Source organism: Cyprinodon tularosa, unplaced genomic scaffold, assembly GCF_016077235.1.
Source record: "Cyprinodon tularosa strain WSP-4 unplaced genomic scaffold, ASM1607723v1 ctg651, whole genome shotgun sequence".
NCBI lineage: Eukaryota > Metazoa > Chordata > Actinopteri > Cyprinodontiformes > Cyprinodontidae > Cyprinodon > Cyprinodon tularosa.
In genome coordinates, this window is record NW_024039398.1 from 93,226 (window position 1) to 110,446 (window position 17,221).

The window sequence follows — 17,221 nt, forward strand, 5'->3', positions numbered from 1 at the left end:
AACCCCAGTCAGCCTCGGCAGATAACCTCTCACACTGAGCCTGGTTCTGCTGGAGCTTTCTTCAAGTTAAAAAGGAGTTTTTCCTCTACACTATTGCTACAAGCATGCTTAGTGTGAGGGATTGCCTTCGAGTCAATGCAATCAACTTTTTTTCCTTAGATCGAAAACTTTGAATCAATTTGACTGTATGATCTGGTGAACTGTAAAGTGCATTGTGATGATATGTGTTGTTAATTGGCACTATATAAATAAACTGAATTGAATTGAAACTGAATTATGTATTTTTAGCGACTATAACACATCTATAGGATTTGGAACCAACCTTTTTTTTTCCTATTTGTCTTTACACAACCAGGGTAAGTGAATTAGACTCATAGCACACATCATCTCCCTCTTGTACAAACCTTTCTAACTACTTAGGAAGTATGCTTAGTGTCATTTTCTGCTAAAAAGACTCATTTTTGTTTACGCTTTTATTCCCTGGTGGCAGGTTTGTGATATGTAGATCCTAATTATTTATAATAATCTTCTGTCTTCTTAATTTCATCTATAGCGTGAAGGGCACCAGTCCCTCCTGTAGCAAAGCAAAGCTACAACATTGTTCTGGAGGCTCTGTACATTACTTAAGCCTACCCACTTATACATTATATATGTATTGCTGATTATACACTTATAATTAAAAATATACATTTGCACAAATCTTACTTTTTTTTTTTATCTCAACACACAAAATGCAGCCAAAATGCAAGCTCTTTGAGCTTAAGTGCATTTGCAAGCTGTAATCTAGATTTTTTAATTGCTTCTGAAGTTTCCTTCCTTTTTGAGTTGCCTTTGAGTCAATGTCTGGGCTCTGGGTTATGTCTGCTCTTTCTGCCTGCAGCCAGCGTCTCTGATTGGCTTTTTGTTATTTTTTTCCCCTTTCTATTAGATTTGTCTTTTGGATAAAAAAAACAGTTTCCTTTTAAAATTCTATAGAGGAGAGACATCTCAGCTATGTGGATTTTTCATAGGCACACTAGTGGATATATTAAATCTATAGATGTAGATTGTTGTTGTGTATCAATTGAATGTCGGAGTATGTACATGAATTTAAATGTATAGAGAAAAGCTTTTGAAAAATGAAATTCTTTTCGTCTCTCTTCCTCTGGTATTTTGCAAGAAAAAAATAGAAACCTAACTTACCTTCAACAGGTATAGCCTTGTTTGATGTCAGAAAGCCAGCGAGACATATGTTGTTGTATACATTTTTTAGAGTGAATATAAATTCAGTTTAAATAGATAAAACACTTTACTTATTCCAGAGGCAACTAATATGTTTGTCCTTTGTATTACCCAGTTTTCTTTTAAGAGATGTTAAAGATAGTGATAGCTTGGGGCAAGACAGACATAGCTACCATTCTGTGTTTTTGTGTATATGCTTGATAATAACAGCATGATTAAAATAAGGCCTGTTCTGTTCAACTTGTGGAGAATTAAAAAGAGAGATTTACCAGAGTTCTAGTACAGATTAGATTATACAATTTAATTTAATTTAAACATAAATTAAATATTTCCTGAAGGCTTGAATAAAAACAAAAAACAAAACAGGAATAATAGATGAATGAGTTAAGGAAAGCGCTGTGTTTACACCTTGAAGCTTTCTCTCTCCGATTCTTTTCCTCTGAAGTGATCACTCGGGACAAGCTCTCTAAATAACACCTCATACTATATTTGTATTAAATAACCATGAAATATTGACAACTGATTTTGACAGAAATTGTAATCTTACTTAAATCAAAGACTTTTTTTTGGGTTACAGAAGGCAGCTCTTACCAAACAGGTTCACATCTCGTTGCAGTGGCCCTGAATCACATTTAAAGATGCATTTTATACAACTCAAGTATGCCACATCCTTACATTATACACGTATGTAAATGAGGACAATCCTTCACTCCAGCCAAATCAAAATATTACATTGTCCCAGGGAAAAACACAGAGAACTCACTGTGTTCGTTAAGAAAAATCCTCTCTGTCTTTTCCCCCATTCCCAAATCTCTTTTATGTACATAATTAAGATGATAACTGTATATCCTGACAGAGGAACTGTCTTAATTAGATAAACTGCTTGGGAAAACATTAGTTATAACACAACAGGCAGGTATAATTAGGGTTTAACAGACTCACAAATCATAATCCTAACAAATGAAAAAAAAAAATGGAGCTTGAAGTTCTCACTAATTGTGAGGCTATTTTATTTGGGATTTTCAACAACACTGATATGTTCTGCAGGAGGGAGTCTGTCCGTGCTTCAGTTTTATTAGGACAGACAGGAAGGCAGACAATCATGGCCTCTCTTAGAAATTTCATTGATAAACCTGCCAAAACAACATTAGGGTTTTAGTAATGGAGACCTGACCTTAAGGAAACAAAAAAATTATTATATATATTACTAGATTATATATATCTAATATATATATAAAATAATATATAATTGTACTCACTTTGTGATGTCACTAGTTTTCCGAGGAAACCGTGGAGTTTGGGCCCATGGTGCAGGTGTCTGGGGAAGCATCCATCCATATTGCTGGTTTTCTGTCAGAGGCATTCTGTACAGCTGGTTGGGAGCTAGGGGCAGAGTAGGCTTGAGTCGTTGTTGCAACATCATTTCTCAAGGACTGTGTAATGAGTCTGCTTACATGTGATTGTTTTAGCCCGTCTGACCAGTTCTTTATATTGTATACAGCTCGTGTGATGATCGTCAGCGCTGTAGCAAGGAGGCTGGAGTAAATTTTTGTATATGTCTTCATGTCCAAGGGATCCCTGTTGTTCTCGGAACGATGGGGATAATCCTCCTGTAGTGTTTGTGCAGCCATCATCTGAGATCAGATATTTTACAGCAGATTGAGCTAATCATCATGGTCAGTTGTTGAAGTATTCAAAGCACTTTTACATTTTATTTTGTTAGATTCAACAGCTTTAATGCATCTTATTGGGATTCCTATAAGGTGGATCAATGTAAAGCACAGGAGAATTCTACAATACAGTGGAAGGAGAACCAGGTTTACTCTAAAGTACCTAAATAAAATTCTGTGAAATTAACAAAGTAATAGATACACCTGCACTTTAATTTATGGCAATAAGAAAGCTGTTCTGTAAAGGATGCTGACGTTTTAGAGAGCAGCAGCGAACAACATGCATCCAAAGACCAAATAACACAACAGACAGTCCAGAAAAAAATGTGAAAAAAAGAAATCTCACATTTAAGTAGTGCTCAATCTATCATCTGAAAATGGGTATAAGATGAAAGCACAATATACTTAAGAAGATCTGGGAGAACACCTAACCTGACAGGCAAGCCAAGCGGGGCGTTAATCAAAGAAGAAGCCAAGAGACACACAGTTACTCTGGAGGAGCTTCAGCTCAGGTGGAAGATTCTGATAATAAACAACTATTAGCTTTTCGCTCCACTAATCTGGCTTTTAATGAATCTGCTCAGAGAGCAAGACAGCTCCTTAACTGACTTTCTGCTTAATCATTCAAATAAAAAGATATTTTATTAATCCCAAAGAATAAAATAAATGTTGTGGTAACTCATACTTTAATGTAATTGAAGGATGCTGAATTTGTTCTGGTACTGCACCTACTGGCTCTGTACAGACTTCTATCACTCTGATCTTCATCCCTGACCAAACACCTCTGGTATTGTTCTGGGTAATACCCTCATTATAGTCATATAATGTTCCTTAAGCTTTCTCACCATGACTCCAACCTTAAGCAAAATTGTTATTATCAGAATTATTCTTGTAAACAAAATAATAATGATAAATGTTTTACCTTGAAGCTGAATCCCTCCCCTCATGTTGTCGCGAATTGAGTTCTGAAAACCCAGCTGCGTTAAGCCGAAGAAGGCCATAATTACCACTGTTCATTTAGCCAATAATGCCTTTTTAAGTGGTCCACCAGCCCCTAAGTTAAAAGACAACTATCTTGTTTACATGTTACCTTGACAACAGGCCCGGCCCTCAGGGAAACATGCAAGCTATCTGGCTGTGTTCGAATTCATGGGCTGCAACCTCCAAGGACGCAGTCTGCCTGGACTAGATCCTTAGAAGTCCTTGACAATAAGGAGAGAGTAGGAGTTTAGGCTGTGAATTCAAACAGGTCAATCCTCCGGCGGCTTTTTACCGCCGTATGCTCTGTCGCTTAACAACCGTGATAGTTGACACACAAAGCAGGAAAAGAATGAATACTAAACTTTTCAAAACTATTTCTTTTAAATTTTTTAACAAAGACTACACTCATGTGAATCCAGAGTGGAATAATGATGTCAACCATTAGGAGCATTAACAAATAAAAGCAAATCTAATGATAGAAACCTTAGTCAGTTAAATAACATGCTGCCGTCATTTTGCACATCTCTGATGTTGCTGCTATTTTCAACTATCCATTACTTTAAAAATGTCCATAGCTGCATATTGGTTATTTATTCTCCAGGTGCAAAGTTTTATATTGTTAAAAGACTTTACAGTACAATATTTTATTGTTTATCTTTTAACTCTTCCCTATTATGTTATTCTAATACATTTTTCTTAAATCCACATTTGTGTGACCATTTTCAGTAATCCTTCTGCTGCTGTAAATTTGCCCATTATGGGACAATAAAGAGATTTTCTGTTCTATTCTATTCTATTCTATTCAAAAATCACAGATATTCAATAACAAAAAATACTTAGCTAAGTAAATTGTGCAAAACAGCAATAACAAATTAAAATGCTATCAGATTCATAGTCCCCACACTGCAGATATATTAGAATCTGTCCTTAAATTAGAGCCAAACCCGTTTACACAGCAAAAGATAAAAACCTTTAGATAAATCAAACATTACCGCCACATATCTGACTCTATAACCATTAAAACAAATATTTTCATTCATTCCAGATGGAACTATGCTTGTAAATATCAATTTTATGCAGAATGTTTATGGAAAAGATTTACGCCCCTGATTTACGCCACAAGAATGTTATCCACTTTACCTTTTATCTAGAAATTACATATGTTTTTATCTATCATCTATCTATCTACCTACCTACCTACCTACCTACCTACCTACCTACCTACCTACCTACCTACCTACCTACCTACCTACCTACCTACCTACCTACCTACCTACCTACCTACCTACCTACCTACCTACCTACCTACCTACCTACCTATCTATCTATCTATCTATCTATCTATCTATCTATCTATCTATCTATCTATCTATCTATCTATCTATCTATCTATCTATCTATCTATCTATCTATCTATCTATCTATCTATCTATCTATCTATCTATCTATCTATCTATCTATCTATCTATCTATCTATCTATCTATCTATCTATCTATCTATCTATCTATCTATCTATCTATCTATCTATCTATCTATCTATCTATCTATCTATCTATCTATCTATCTATCTATCTATCTATCTATCTATCTATCTATCTATCTATCTATCTATCTATCTATCTATCTATCTATCTATCTATCTATCATCTATCTATCTATCATCTATCTATCTATCTATCTATCTATCTATCTATCTATCTATCTATCTATCTATCTATCTATCTATCTATCTATCTATCTATCTATCTATCTATCTATCTATCTATCTATCTATCTATCTATGAGTATTCTTTTTTGTTTATTTTGCAAGAAAATTTTGTTTCTTTCAAATTCTTCTAAAATGATGGTTCATCTTTAGTTAAAATGTAAATTACATAATGTAATGCACATCAATGAGAGCAATTGATTCAGCAATGATTCAGCCCAAAAAACAAACTTGAAGTTGCTTCTAAATGCTGTGTGTATAGCCTTCGCTTCCAGACTCTAGACCTTGTTTTGAATATTATTATCATTATTATTATTATTATTATTATGACTGATAGATTACATTTCAGTTTGTTTAGTCAGAGTTCAGAGTGCATTCTAGCTGCTGGGAGAGAGAAGGAGTGCACCCTGACCTAGACAGGTTACCAGTCTATAATAATGGTAATGTGGATACACCCAAAGAACATGACTATGGTTGTAAGAACATAGCAATACTTTGACTCTCAATAATCAAAGCAGTAGTGGAAATATTCGCTTATATTGTCACAATCATCCTAATGAGACTTTTCTGCAGAACATATTTATTGGGGCTCTTTCTTGCTGTGGTTTTCTACTGGAAATAGCAGAATGGGTGAAAACCAAGCAATGTAAACAGGGAATACTGATATGCCATAATTACCCCAACATGGGACAATAAAGGGATTTTCTATTCTATTCTATTCTATTCTATTCTATTCTATTCTATTCTATTCTATTCTATTCTATTCTATTCTATTCATGTCAGGACTAATACTGGAAAAACTGTGACTTCTAGCTGGCAAAGAAGAAGTTTGATATATGAAAGTAAAACTAAGCATCAAACTTAAGACACACATTCACAAGACTGGGACTCCTGCAGCAGATTTTACACTCAGTCATAGTTTGTTGGACATTTGAATCAAAAACATCAGACTTAAGCCTATGAGAAATGCAATTTTCTACTACACTTGCTTACTGATGTTCGCAATAACCTTTATCACCTCTAACCATTTCAAACACAGAATTAGTAAATATAAAATAAAAAGTTCAGGTTCAATACAGTCAGCACCTATATCTGACTTTTCCAATCCAATTGGGGATGTTACTAACTGTTATATCTCCCTTTAGAGCTGAAACTGTGAACCAAACCAGAAAGGAAACGTATGTTTTCATGGCTAAACAAAACCTCCATCACAGGAAAGCTAGCACCTACAAGGCATCTCTATGTGTGGTCCTAACAGCCCTGCGTCTTTGTTTCCCATTGGAAATGTAGAATGCTTTGCTGTGTATGGTAGTAAGCCATTATTATTAGAAGCATGAATGTCAGACACATGAAGTGAAACCAAGAACACGCTGTATTTCCTAGCACTCTTACCACAGCTGCATGACTAGCTCAGATATTTTTAACCAGTTTGAGCAGTTAAGCAGCTCCATTCTGACTGAGCACCTGTGCAGTTCATAGTTAAAGTCCCGGTAAAACGTTGGAGGCAGACACAACACAGGCAGAGCTACTGAGGTGAGTTCTTTACTCTTTTTCTGCAATTAGCACTTTTCAAAAATTATTTAATTTGTAAATAATTTAGAACTTCTTACAGATAATATACATATCTACACATGAGTTTTATACTAAGCTATACATACTTAATCAGGGGTCTTCTTAATTATTTTGGATCCTGTCAAGACTTGTCAATTTATGAATTTTTTGCTTGATTAAATTTCAATCATTGTGAAAATAAGAGTTGTTGTTTAAATTAAGTATAAGAAGACCGATTGGTTCATTTAGAAAATAAATAGTAGGCATCTATAAACCAATAGAATATTCATTTTTCTTCCTGAATGACATGGATTTTTTTAAAAATAACTATATATAATTTTAAAAGGTTTTCATGCTGTCTACAGTGATTTTGTTTGTTTATTTTTCTCCACTTAGGTTCCAATCTTCACTCTGAATATCATGCATTTACATCTTTTCCGACATAAACGCTCAGTGAAGATAGCACTTTCCAGTTTTCTATGTTTGTCCTTCATCATACACTTCTACTTCAACAACACACTAACATCAAAATCCCCACACTTCCCCTGGGCAGATGGGAAACTCAGAGGATTAATTACAAATTCCTCTGTTTCCAAGTGTCCTCTTGGATTTTACAGCAAGCAGGAGCTCCGGCCTCCCCTTCAGAGGCCCTTTCAAGATCGCATGGGACCGGGAGCAGAAGGGAAGCCTTTCGTGTGGCGCCATATGACTGCTGAGGAACAGAAAGAGGAATCAAGAGGTTATAAGAAAAACCAGTTTAACCAGTTTGCCAGTGATCACATCTCTCTGCACCGGAATCTTGGAAAAGACACACGTCCTCTGGAGTGAGTTTCCCTGCAGCTCATCATGCAAGCAGAGCTTAATTTAATACTGGCATCGCCATTCAGGCAAGAGATAGATGCATTTTTAAAAAGCTGCTTCTTAACTTCCAGTCTGGCTCTGACAGCTGCTTGAAGCAGAAGTTTTTTAGATGTCCCGGCCTTCCAACCACCAGTGTGATTATAGTATTTCACAACGAGGCCTGGTCCACCCTGCTGAGGACCGTCTACAGTGTCCTGCACACAGCCCCTGCTGCTCTGCTCACTGAGATCTTACTGGTAGATGATGCCAGCACAGATGGTGAGTGTTGTCACTGATAATTAGAGGGGAAGTACTGGTTAATGTAAAAATCTACCAATAGTACTGCCAACACATGCTTATACGTATTAGTATAAATACTTTAGTGCAATATTGCAGTTGTAGAAAAATAAAGTCTAATCCCTTTACTTTCCCTTTACAAGAGACAAACAAAAACCTTTATGTATTTTAAAATACCAGCCTACAATAGCAGTCACAGCAAATAAACTAAAGGGTGAAAATGAGTGAGCAAACAGCATCATGGAGCCCAAGGAACACAGCAGACTGGTCAGGGAGAAAGCTGTGGAAAAATACCTCAGTAAAATATCTCATTAGGCACGGATGAATAAAAATAGCTCTGTTTGTAGTTTCCATCAAGTTATTCTCTGACACTAAGGTGCTTTGGTCAAGTTGGACTATCTGTGAAAATAGACGCAAAAAATCTCAATTAGAGTTATTTTTTAAGCTGAACTGTAACAAAGGGGGAAAATGTACAAAGGTTATGAAAACCTTTGCAACGTGTCATTAGTATCAGTTCTTCAGGAAGTATTATCATATCCAAAGTTAAAAAAAAGTAGTGCAGTATGAGGAAAACAACAGTTTTACTTCACAATTGGATGAGGCACAGAATATTAGCTGGAAAAGAACAGTGGCCAGTTAGTTACAGCATTAGTGCTCTTGTTATGTTGATAATCTATATGGTGCATGACTCATTATATTCAAAAGGTCCATGGGAAAAATTATCCAAACAAAATAGAGGCTCTGGTTATTATAAAGAAATAAACTCTAATCTTTGCTCAATGTTAGATAAAGTACAGAAGGATCCTGTTGCTTCAAATAGGACCTATGTGGTGTGCTCAGTGTCCTTTTCTCCCCATTGTATATTCACAAGTGTACATTTAGTGGAAAATTCAGATTGAAAATATCCAGCCACACAATGACAAATGTAGATGGTCATAAATATCATACTGCTGTGAAATTCAATGCAGAGAAAATATTCTTCCCAAAGTCAAGAAAAGAAGGGCTCTGTTTCATAGTGTTAGTGACTCAATATTTCAAAATCAAGATTATACCGCAGGAAAATTTTTCCTGTTATTGTTTACTTCTGCAGAAAGTAATGCTTACATGAACTCCTACAAAAGATGTGTGGGATGTTTCCAGCCTACATTAATATTGCTCTGGAGCTTAGGAAGCACAGGGGCCAGCCCAGAGTTAAATCGAATTAAACTGAAAAATGAAATCCTCGGCGACAATTTGTCAGAGAATATGAACATACTGTAAACATCTGCAGGAACACATCATCACAACAACTTCTTAATTACATTAAGAAGTTAATTACAATAAAAATTGTTGCATATATTAAAGACATATTAAAGATCTTTCGTTGATTAATAGGAAACTATTGTCAGTCAGAATGTAAAACTCCTCTCACCCATAGTACCCTTAAATATGCTGCTTCAATTTAAGTATTTGTCCCCAAAATACAACATTTAATTCTAAATATTTCTTCTTAGCTCTGATTTTTTTTTATTACCTCTGTCTTCAGATCACTTAAAAGCTCCTTTGGATGAGTATATGCAATGGTTGCCTAAAGTGCGCGTTCTACGTCAAAAGGAGAGAAAAGGCCTGATTACAGCCAGGCTGATGGGGGCTGAGGCTGCAGGTGGAGAGGTACTCACTTTCCTAGATTCCCACTGTGAGTATACATTAATGTTGGGATTATTGCTTTTTAGATGCTGGGAACAGATTATTCTTTAAACAATGTTTCTTGCTATAATAAAAGTATCTGTTTCCACAGCATTAGAAATATAGATTTCAAACTCCACCTTAGCAGTAAAAAAAAACAAAAAAAAAAAACATGTTAGAATGATGTTTTATTATCTGACAGGCGAATGTTTCCCTGGCTGGCTGGAGCCTCTTCTGGCTCGAATTGCTGAAGAGCCCAAAGCAGTAGTGAGCCCAAGAATCACCAATATAGACTATCGAAGCCTAGGGTTTCACAAACCAGTCCCTGAACCGCAAAATTACAGCAGAGGAACTTTTGATTGGAGTCTGAAGTTTGGATGGGAGCGTGTTCCAGAAGAGGAGAAGAAACGCAGAAAGAATGAGACGTCCCCAATAAGGTAAATATAAATGTGGAAACTCATTGATTTTGGTTTCGGCAACTTGTTACCATTTTCAATAGAGGAAACAAGTAACAACTGATACAGGTCTGAACAACCTTTTCTGGATCAGTAGGTTTACAACTATAAAAGAATAATTGTTGTACAATTGTTGTTCATAGATTCAAAGTTTTCTCTAAAATTTCTGTTTAAAGGTGCTTTATTGTTTTTTTTATTTGTGTTTTCATTGTTGGCTGAAATAGAAAAATGAACAAATTTCCTAAATATTGAATAAATGTAGCATTGCTGCTGCAGTTAACATCTCATATTTTACAGAACTCCTACCTTTGCTGGAGGCCTTTTCTCTGTTTTGAAATCCTACTTTGAGCACATTGGAACCTATGATGACCAGATGGAGTTCTGGGGAGGGGAGAATCTAGAAATGTCCTTCAGGGTGAGAATTTTCCACTTAATGTGTTAACCCGCGAGAGAAAGTCCTTCAATTCAACCAGTCTGAGACTCTATACTGTACATTAATACACTGTTTTGAGAAGGCACCCACAAGCATCTCTGAACTTACAGAACTGTGGGATACATCAAACTGGTCAGGAATAAAGCTGGGGAGTAATTTTTGGCAGGGTTTGGTTTAGTGATGTTTTTGTAAAAAGAAAAAGCCATAATAAGCCTTATTTCCTATTTCCCCTCTTATATGTAAACAGTGGATACTTGGAATAAGGTGTCCTGCTCAGATAAGACCAAAAACAGAAGCTTTTGGCTTATAGCATGTGCAAAAATCACTGTCACACAAAAGTGCTTATCCTCCTTAACACAAAATTCCAGTGGTCAGACAGCGGAAAGTGCATCATGCTATGTGGACCATTTTCTCCAGTAGAGACAGGGAAACCTGAATAGTGATTGGAAAAACCATACATTATTACAAGTCCTCCTCTAAGAAGCCTATTAAAAGACAAAAAATGCCTTAGAGTGACATTGGGATAGACAAACATCTTGGAACTAGAATGACCAAGTCAAAGTCCTGACCTAAATCTACCGGTAATAGGAATAGACAATATGTCATCAAACATAAAAGCTGATCAATACCCCCACTCAATGCAATGTTAATGGATTTGAAACATTAATGTCAAAAAACGGGACTGATGGACCCAGTATACAAGGCGAGTCTGACAATGGGAAGATTAAAAACATTTAAAGACAGAAATAATGAAACAGAACAGAAACGGGCTGCTGGGGATAATAGGGCTGCAGCAACTGCAGGGGGGCGGGGCACAACCCATCACTGGTGCTCTGGATGTGAGAGAACACAGGTAAGTGACCACCATCATCTGACAGGGGATGGTTGACAGAGTGAGTCACTTACCTGGTTTAACAGCTCAGTCCATCTCCTTTTGAAGAGGCGAGATCCAGCCGATGTGCTGCCAATGAGTGTCCCAGATGCTGCAGCCCCGGAGAACATGCAGGAAGCCGATCCAGGTCAGGGGAAAACAGATCAGGCAGGAACAGTACAGGAATCCAAGAGTTCTGGTTTGATCAGAGGTTCTGATCCAAGCAGGAACAGAGGGATCCAGGCTTCCAGGTATCCTCAGAGCGTGAAGGCAGGTTCAGATATATACCCAGACAGAAGCATGCCCAGACACACACATACAGATGAAGGACAAGACATGACAAGACATGGTTCCAGGATAAATGCGGAACTTTAAACTGGTCTCCACCTTGGAGCCAGGCTTACGGGAATTAAAACTGACCTCCCCCGCGTTACGAGCCAAAACCATGTGGGCTCAGCGGAGAAGAGCCGGGACACGACCAGGAGACTGGAGACAAACAACAAACCCTATCAATCCACTGGCTTTCCACAGTCAGGAAATGAACGGGAAACTTCACTAAAACTTCACTCTGCCCTGCAGCTCCGGTCTGTCCCGGCGGGGGTCTCCAGACAGCAGATGCGTTTCTCACGCCCTCTAAGCTGAACCTAGACGCTAAGCGCAATCCCCGATTAAAAGACATGAGAGGCTGACCGGGTGACTGCTGACTTCTGCAACAGTATTGCAGCGCTTTGAGGGCTAATGGCCATAAGTTACCCGGTGTGGCTTTAAATAACTAAATTCAAACCAATTTGATACTTACTCTCAAACTCTCACAGCTGTAAGTGCATAAGGTTGATTTTATGAACATTAACTCAGGGAAGTTATACAGCATTTAACTATGCATAATACATTACATATTTGTATTGGTAAATATCGTCTTCTTCCTTCTACTTTAAAATTATGCACAATTTTCACTATGTCACATATAATCTCAAAAATAACAATAAGAGTTTTTAGGTGATGAAATATCAAAGAGGTGGGAAGTTAGTCACATGTTAGGAAGGCACTGTCAGCCAAGGAGAGAGGGTTTAGTTAAAGTGTACTCTGGTTATTTATTTTAATCATCCTGCAGGTTTGGCAGTGTGGAGGCCTCTTAGAGATCATTCCTTGTTCTGTTGTCGGTCACATTTTCCGCAAGAAGAGCCCCCACAGTTTTCCAAATGGCAGTGCTACTGTCCAACGCAACCTGGTTCGTCTGGCTGAGGTTTGGATGGATGACTATAGATGGGTCTTCTATCGTGCAAACAGAAAAGCTGCATTCATTTTTCGGACGGTAAGAATAAATGATATCTTCAAAACATCTTGAAATGTCAGTCAAGTGTTTCCTTCCAATAAATGTGAAGAAAATTGCAATGTAATCACAGTATTCACTTCACTTTGTGGTTTGCCTGTTTTCATTCAATTCCCAGAATTCCTACGGGGATGTTTCTGAACGGCGTAAACTAAGAGAAAAGCTGAATTGCACGAGTTTTTCTTGGTATTTAAACAATATACATCCATCGGCATACGTCCCTGACATCAGGCCCATCGTTTATGGACAGGTATGTTCCTTGTCTTCATGCTTTTTTTCCAGTTAGGTACATTCTCAAACCTGGCTGTTTATGATTTTGTTGTTCATGAAGCTAAACAACACTGGAGGTAGCTGCCGACTGGATGTGGAAAAGAGTAAAAAGCACTGGGAAGCAGGGCAAATCTTCAAATGTAACAACCAAGGTGAAGCACAGGTATAGCATTTTTTTCTATAAGTCTTTCTAAAATAGGGTCCAACAACATCTAAGGTAAAATACCACTTATTTTTTCTAACTCAGAAAAGCTTCTTTCGGTAAATGCAATTTATCTTAGAAAAGCTCAAATCAGTTACAAATCAGTTACACTTTTTAATTTCTTTCCTTTTAGTATCTATATTTAGAAAACATTTTTATCCTTCACTGTGGAGGACATTCTTCCTTATATCCAACAGAAGCTTAAAGTAATGCGTTACAAGTTTAAAACTTTCTAGACTAGCTGATCAACCTAAAAACAACTAATGGTCAAACAATCAACTCTGCCCACATATGAAATAAATTCACAAAAACTTTGATACAAAGTATTAAAAAGTTATGAACAAAAATTGTTCAGCCGTAGGGCAAACATATTTTGGTTAAAAACTCTTGACTAAACAAATTAAAATGTCAGGGTTGGTGGATATTGTAATAGACCCAAATACAGAGTAGAAAAGGCAGAGATCATTATATGCAAAATTTAATGAAGTAAAAATTTAAAGACGTAATAACTAGAAGGAGCTAAGGAGAAAGGACACAAGGGGGCAACAAAGAATAACCAGAGAGAAAAAACAGGATCTGAAAGTAAGTAGAAAATAAATAAGGCTAAAGGGGAATAAAACTGATGTCAAAAAAAAAAAGGAATGACCAAGGGAAGGGACTGGAGATAACTGAAGCCATGGAAAACCTTACACAAAGATAAGAGAAAGAATAACTAAAACTAGACCAAAGATGAATAATACCAAAAATTTTGAAGAAAAGAGATAACCCGGAAGAGCAAAACTAAGAATACAAAAATTATCTAAATCTGGACCACACAAAACAAAGCAAACTTGAGAACCTAAAAAATAAAAGCTTACACCTGAAGATCCAAAATAGAAAATCATAAGCTCAACTAAATGAAATTGCTACTTTGTACAGACAGAAGGAAAGGCAAATGATAAATAGATGAAAACCATTATCAATAAAATGATACGATTATTACAGGTCAGGATAGATATTATGTTTGACAACCATAGTTAATCCGAAAGAATTTGAAATGTCAAAATAGCTTTAAAATAATTAAGAGTAATTGGAATGTGTTCAAACCAATTCACAACGTACGTCCAGGAGGTGAATAAAACTTTATTTGGTAAAATAATACATATCAAATGATTTGCCCAATCATAAATCAATAACCATTAATACGTCCAATGTATCAATTACCTCTCCAAACAGTTTTTAACATATTTATAAGGCTGAGGCTAGACATGAATTTCCTTTATCAAAATGTTTTTTGCTTGTTTCTCTATTTCTAGTATTTTGAGTATACCTCCAAGAAAGAGATTCGACTCAGTGCTGGAAATAAATTGTGCTTACATGCAGACCCTAAAAATGCTTTAGTTTTTCTTGAGTGGTGCAATATGAAGGGAAAGGCAGCAGAAGAACAAGTGTGGATCTTCACAAAGGTAAAACAAGTAGTTCCTCATCATCTGAAACTTTTGTTGTTACAACCTTCCCTCTGCTGCAGAGTGGAGAAGTGAGACTTGTATTTCCTCATTCTTGCTCATAATCCGCAAGCTTCTTAAATACTCAAAAAGACATCTGACTATTTTTACTGATGTTGTTTGCAGGCAAACCAAATGAAGAACCCTTTGTCAGGCATGTGTTTGTCAGTCGCAGGTGGAAATGTGATGCTGTCAAAGTGCAAATCCGCCTCAGAGAAACAGGGCTGGGTATTCATCCGAGCGGAGTAAGAGGCTTCGAGTATATGGTCTGCTTCTGCTACAGTCACATGCTCTTATGATCGTTAAACATGCCATGTTTCTTAAAAGGAGGTTTAGCAATACATGGATAAGGGAGATGAAAAAGAATCCAGAATCCTTTGTACAAAGAATCCTCTGTACTGTGGGAAATAGGCTTTTAATGCTTTTACTTTCTCATTTTATTTAACAGTCATGTCTGGGGTATCATATACCCATACAGAGTAAAATAAAATAAAAAAAATTAATTTTATATTAAATACTAAAGAAGTTTTAAATTATTTAATCATAAATTTGCTCTTTCTATACTTTTGAGCTAAAAAACTCATTGATATAAAATGTAATGGCAAACGAAACATTTTGATATCTATAGTTTATACGTGCAATAAACGGCTCTATTCTTTGCATAAACACTGTTGCGATTTAGGTTTTGAATGTTTATGCTCTGCCATTGTGATTTTCAGCTTTAAATGTTTTTTTTTTTTTGCATTTTTAAAGCACTACTGGTTCATTTTTTGGACAGTAGGCAAGGAGATGAGAAAGGGGGAGAGACATGCGACGAAGGACCACAGGTTGGTTTCAAACCCAGGTCGGCCACGTTGAGGACTAAGGCCTTCATACGTGGGTTGTGTGCACTAACCGCTGCGCCACCAAAGCATGCTCAATCAGCTTTAAAAGTTGATATATCACTGTGATGTAGTTAGTTACACCCTTACAATTTTCACAAGCCTTGTGGCTGAATCCTACACTGCCTTCAGCTTAAACTTGAGGGAGTGTTTTGCACTATATGATGGCTACGAGTCTTTTCTCCTAATTATGGAGTTGTATGAAAAATATTTAATACATACCATGAACAAACAAAAAAACAATTTTAACTTATTTGAATTGTACATATAGTATAAAGATAAAACCACTTAAAACATTTGTTTTGTTTACTTTTCAATGTGTTTTGGGTAGGTTTTTGTATGTAAAGTAAATCAAAGAATTGAATATAAAAAAATTTGCTCATGGTGAAAGTGTATATATAAAGCCTAATGTTATTTAGCCTAATGTTATTTAAGGTAAAATATTGTAAATTTTGTAACTATATTACTTTTCCACAACATAATAAAGTCATACAAATGTACTTTGCAGTGGTCCACTTTTGTACAACTGTACTTGTATTTGTGTATTTTTTATTCCTGTTCTGAAAATGATGTGAGGTTAGTTTGCCATCAAATATTGAACTTTGCATATTCATCATTAAAAATGCAAATACTAACCAAGAATTGGGACAATGAAAGGTGGGATTTTTTTTTTACATTCAATTAGTCTCATAAACTGGACCTCAGAAATAGAAAATTTTACAACTATCATTACAGAACAGAAACTGTGCTTTAAGTGCTTAATCTGAGCTTTTAAAGTACTGACAGAGCACTCATACAGAGAGGTTGCAACTGTATCTCATTTTAGCAGAGGCTTTGATGAGATACAAAACCATCAGATGTGCTAATATGTGCTAATACCAGCAGAATTTCCTGTTTCCTGCACAGCAACCATGTAGGAAATTGAGCCCATGGCTGTTTTGCAAGCTCAATATTTTTTATTCAAAATATAACCTTATAAGGGGCTTAGACACACAATAAGATACCATACACAGATATACACACCACCTGACAATCAATTAGACCACAGCCCATTTCATTGACTGCTCTGGATCAAGCTGGGGTTTATGTAAACACCACATGCTAGATTTCCACAAAGAAACTTTTTTTCAAAGGATCCTTGTATTTTCTAAAAGCCTTTTTAATTTTTCTTGAAGACATTACCAGTGCATAATGTTTAATCAGTATTTTTCCTCAGAAGGTGTTTCATATTGTTAGAAATGCTTACTCTTATTATTTTGTACGTGTCTTTATTAACTGATTCGTTTCACTCTTAGCTGGGTGTCTCCACATTTCACTATGGTCTCATAATGACTATATAAACTCTTTATTCTTGGTTCTTGTTG

The 17,221-nt window shown here is 36.2% G+C and overlaps 1 protein-coding gene across 1 annotated transcript; it reads left to right on the plus strand.

The window, feature by feature from the left end:
* Window positions 1-7,011: 7,011 nt before the first annotated feature.
* Window positions 7,012-16,357, plus strand: LOC119799163 (polypeptide N-acetylgalactosaminyltransferase 6-like). Its single transcript, XM_038308959.1, has 11 exons — window positions 7,012-7,111; window positions 7,526-7,953; window positions 8,076-8,248; window positions 9,792-9,941; window positions 10,134-10,368; window positions 10,684-10,801; window positions 12,802-13,002; window positions 13,139-13,270; window positions 13,352-13,453; window positions 14,788-14,937; window positions 15,103-16,357. Exons 2-11 carry the CDS (start codon window positions 7,550-7,552, stop codon window positions 15,223-15,225), a joined length of 1,788 nt encoding a protein of 595 aa, XP_038164887.1. The 5' UTR covers window positions 7,012-7,111; window positions 7,526-7,549; the 3' UTR covers window positions 15,226-16,357.
* The last annotated feature ends 864 nt before the right edge of the window (window positions 16,358-17,221 follow it).

Coding starts and splice junctions, on each gene's coding strand:
- LOC119799163 (XM_038308959.1), top strand. CDS start 7,550: ATGCATTTACATCTTTTCCGACATAAACGCTCAGTGAAGATAGCACTT. Junction 7,954..8,075: donor AAAGACACACGTCCTCTGGA/GTGAGTTTCCCT, acceptor TGGCTCTGACAG/CTGCTTGAAGCAGAAGTTTT. Junction 10,802..12,801: donor ATCTAGAAATGTCCTTCAGG/GTGAGAATTTTC, acceptor ATCATCCTGCAG/GTTTGGCAGTGTGGAGGCCT.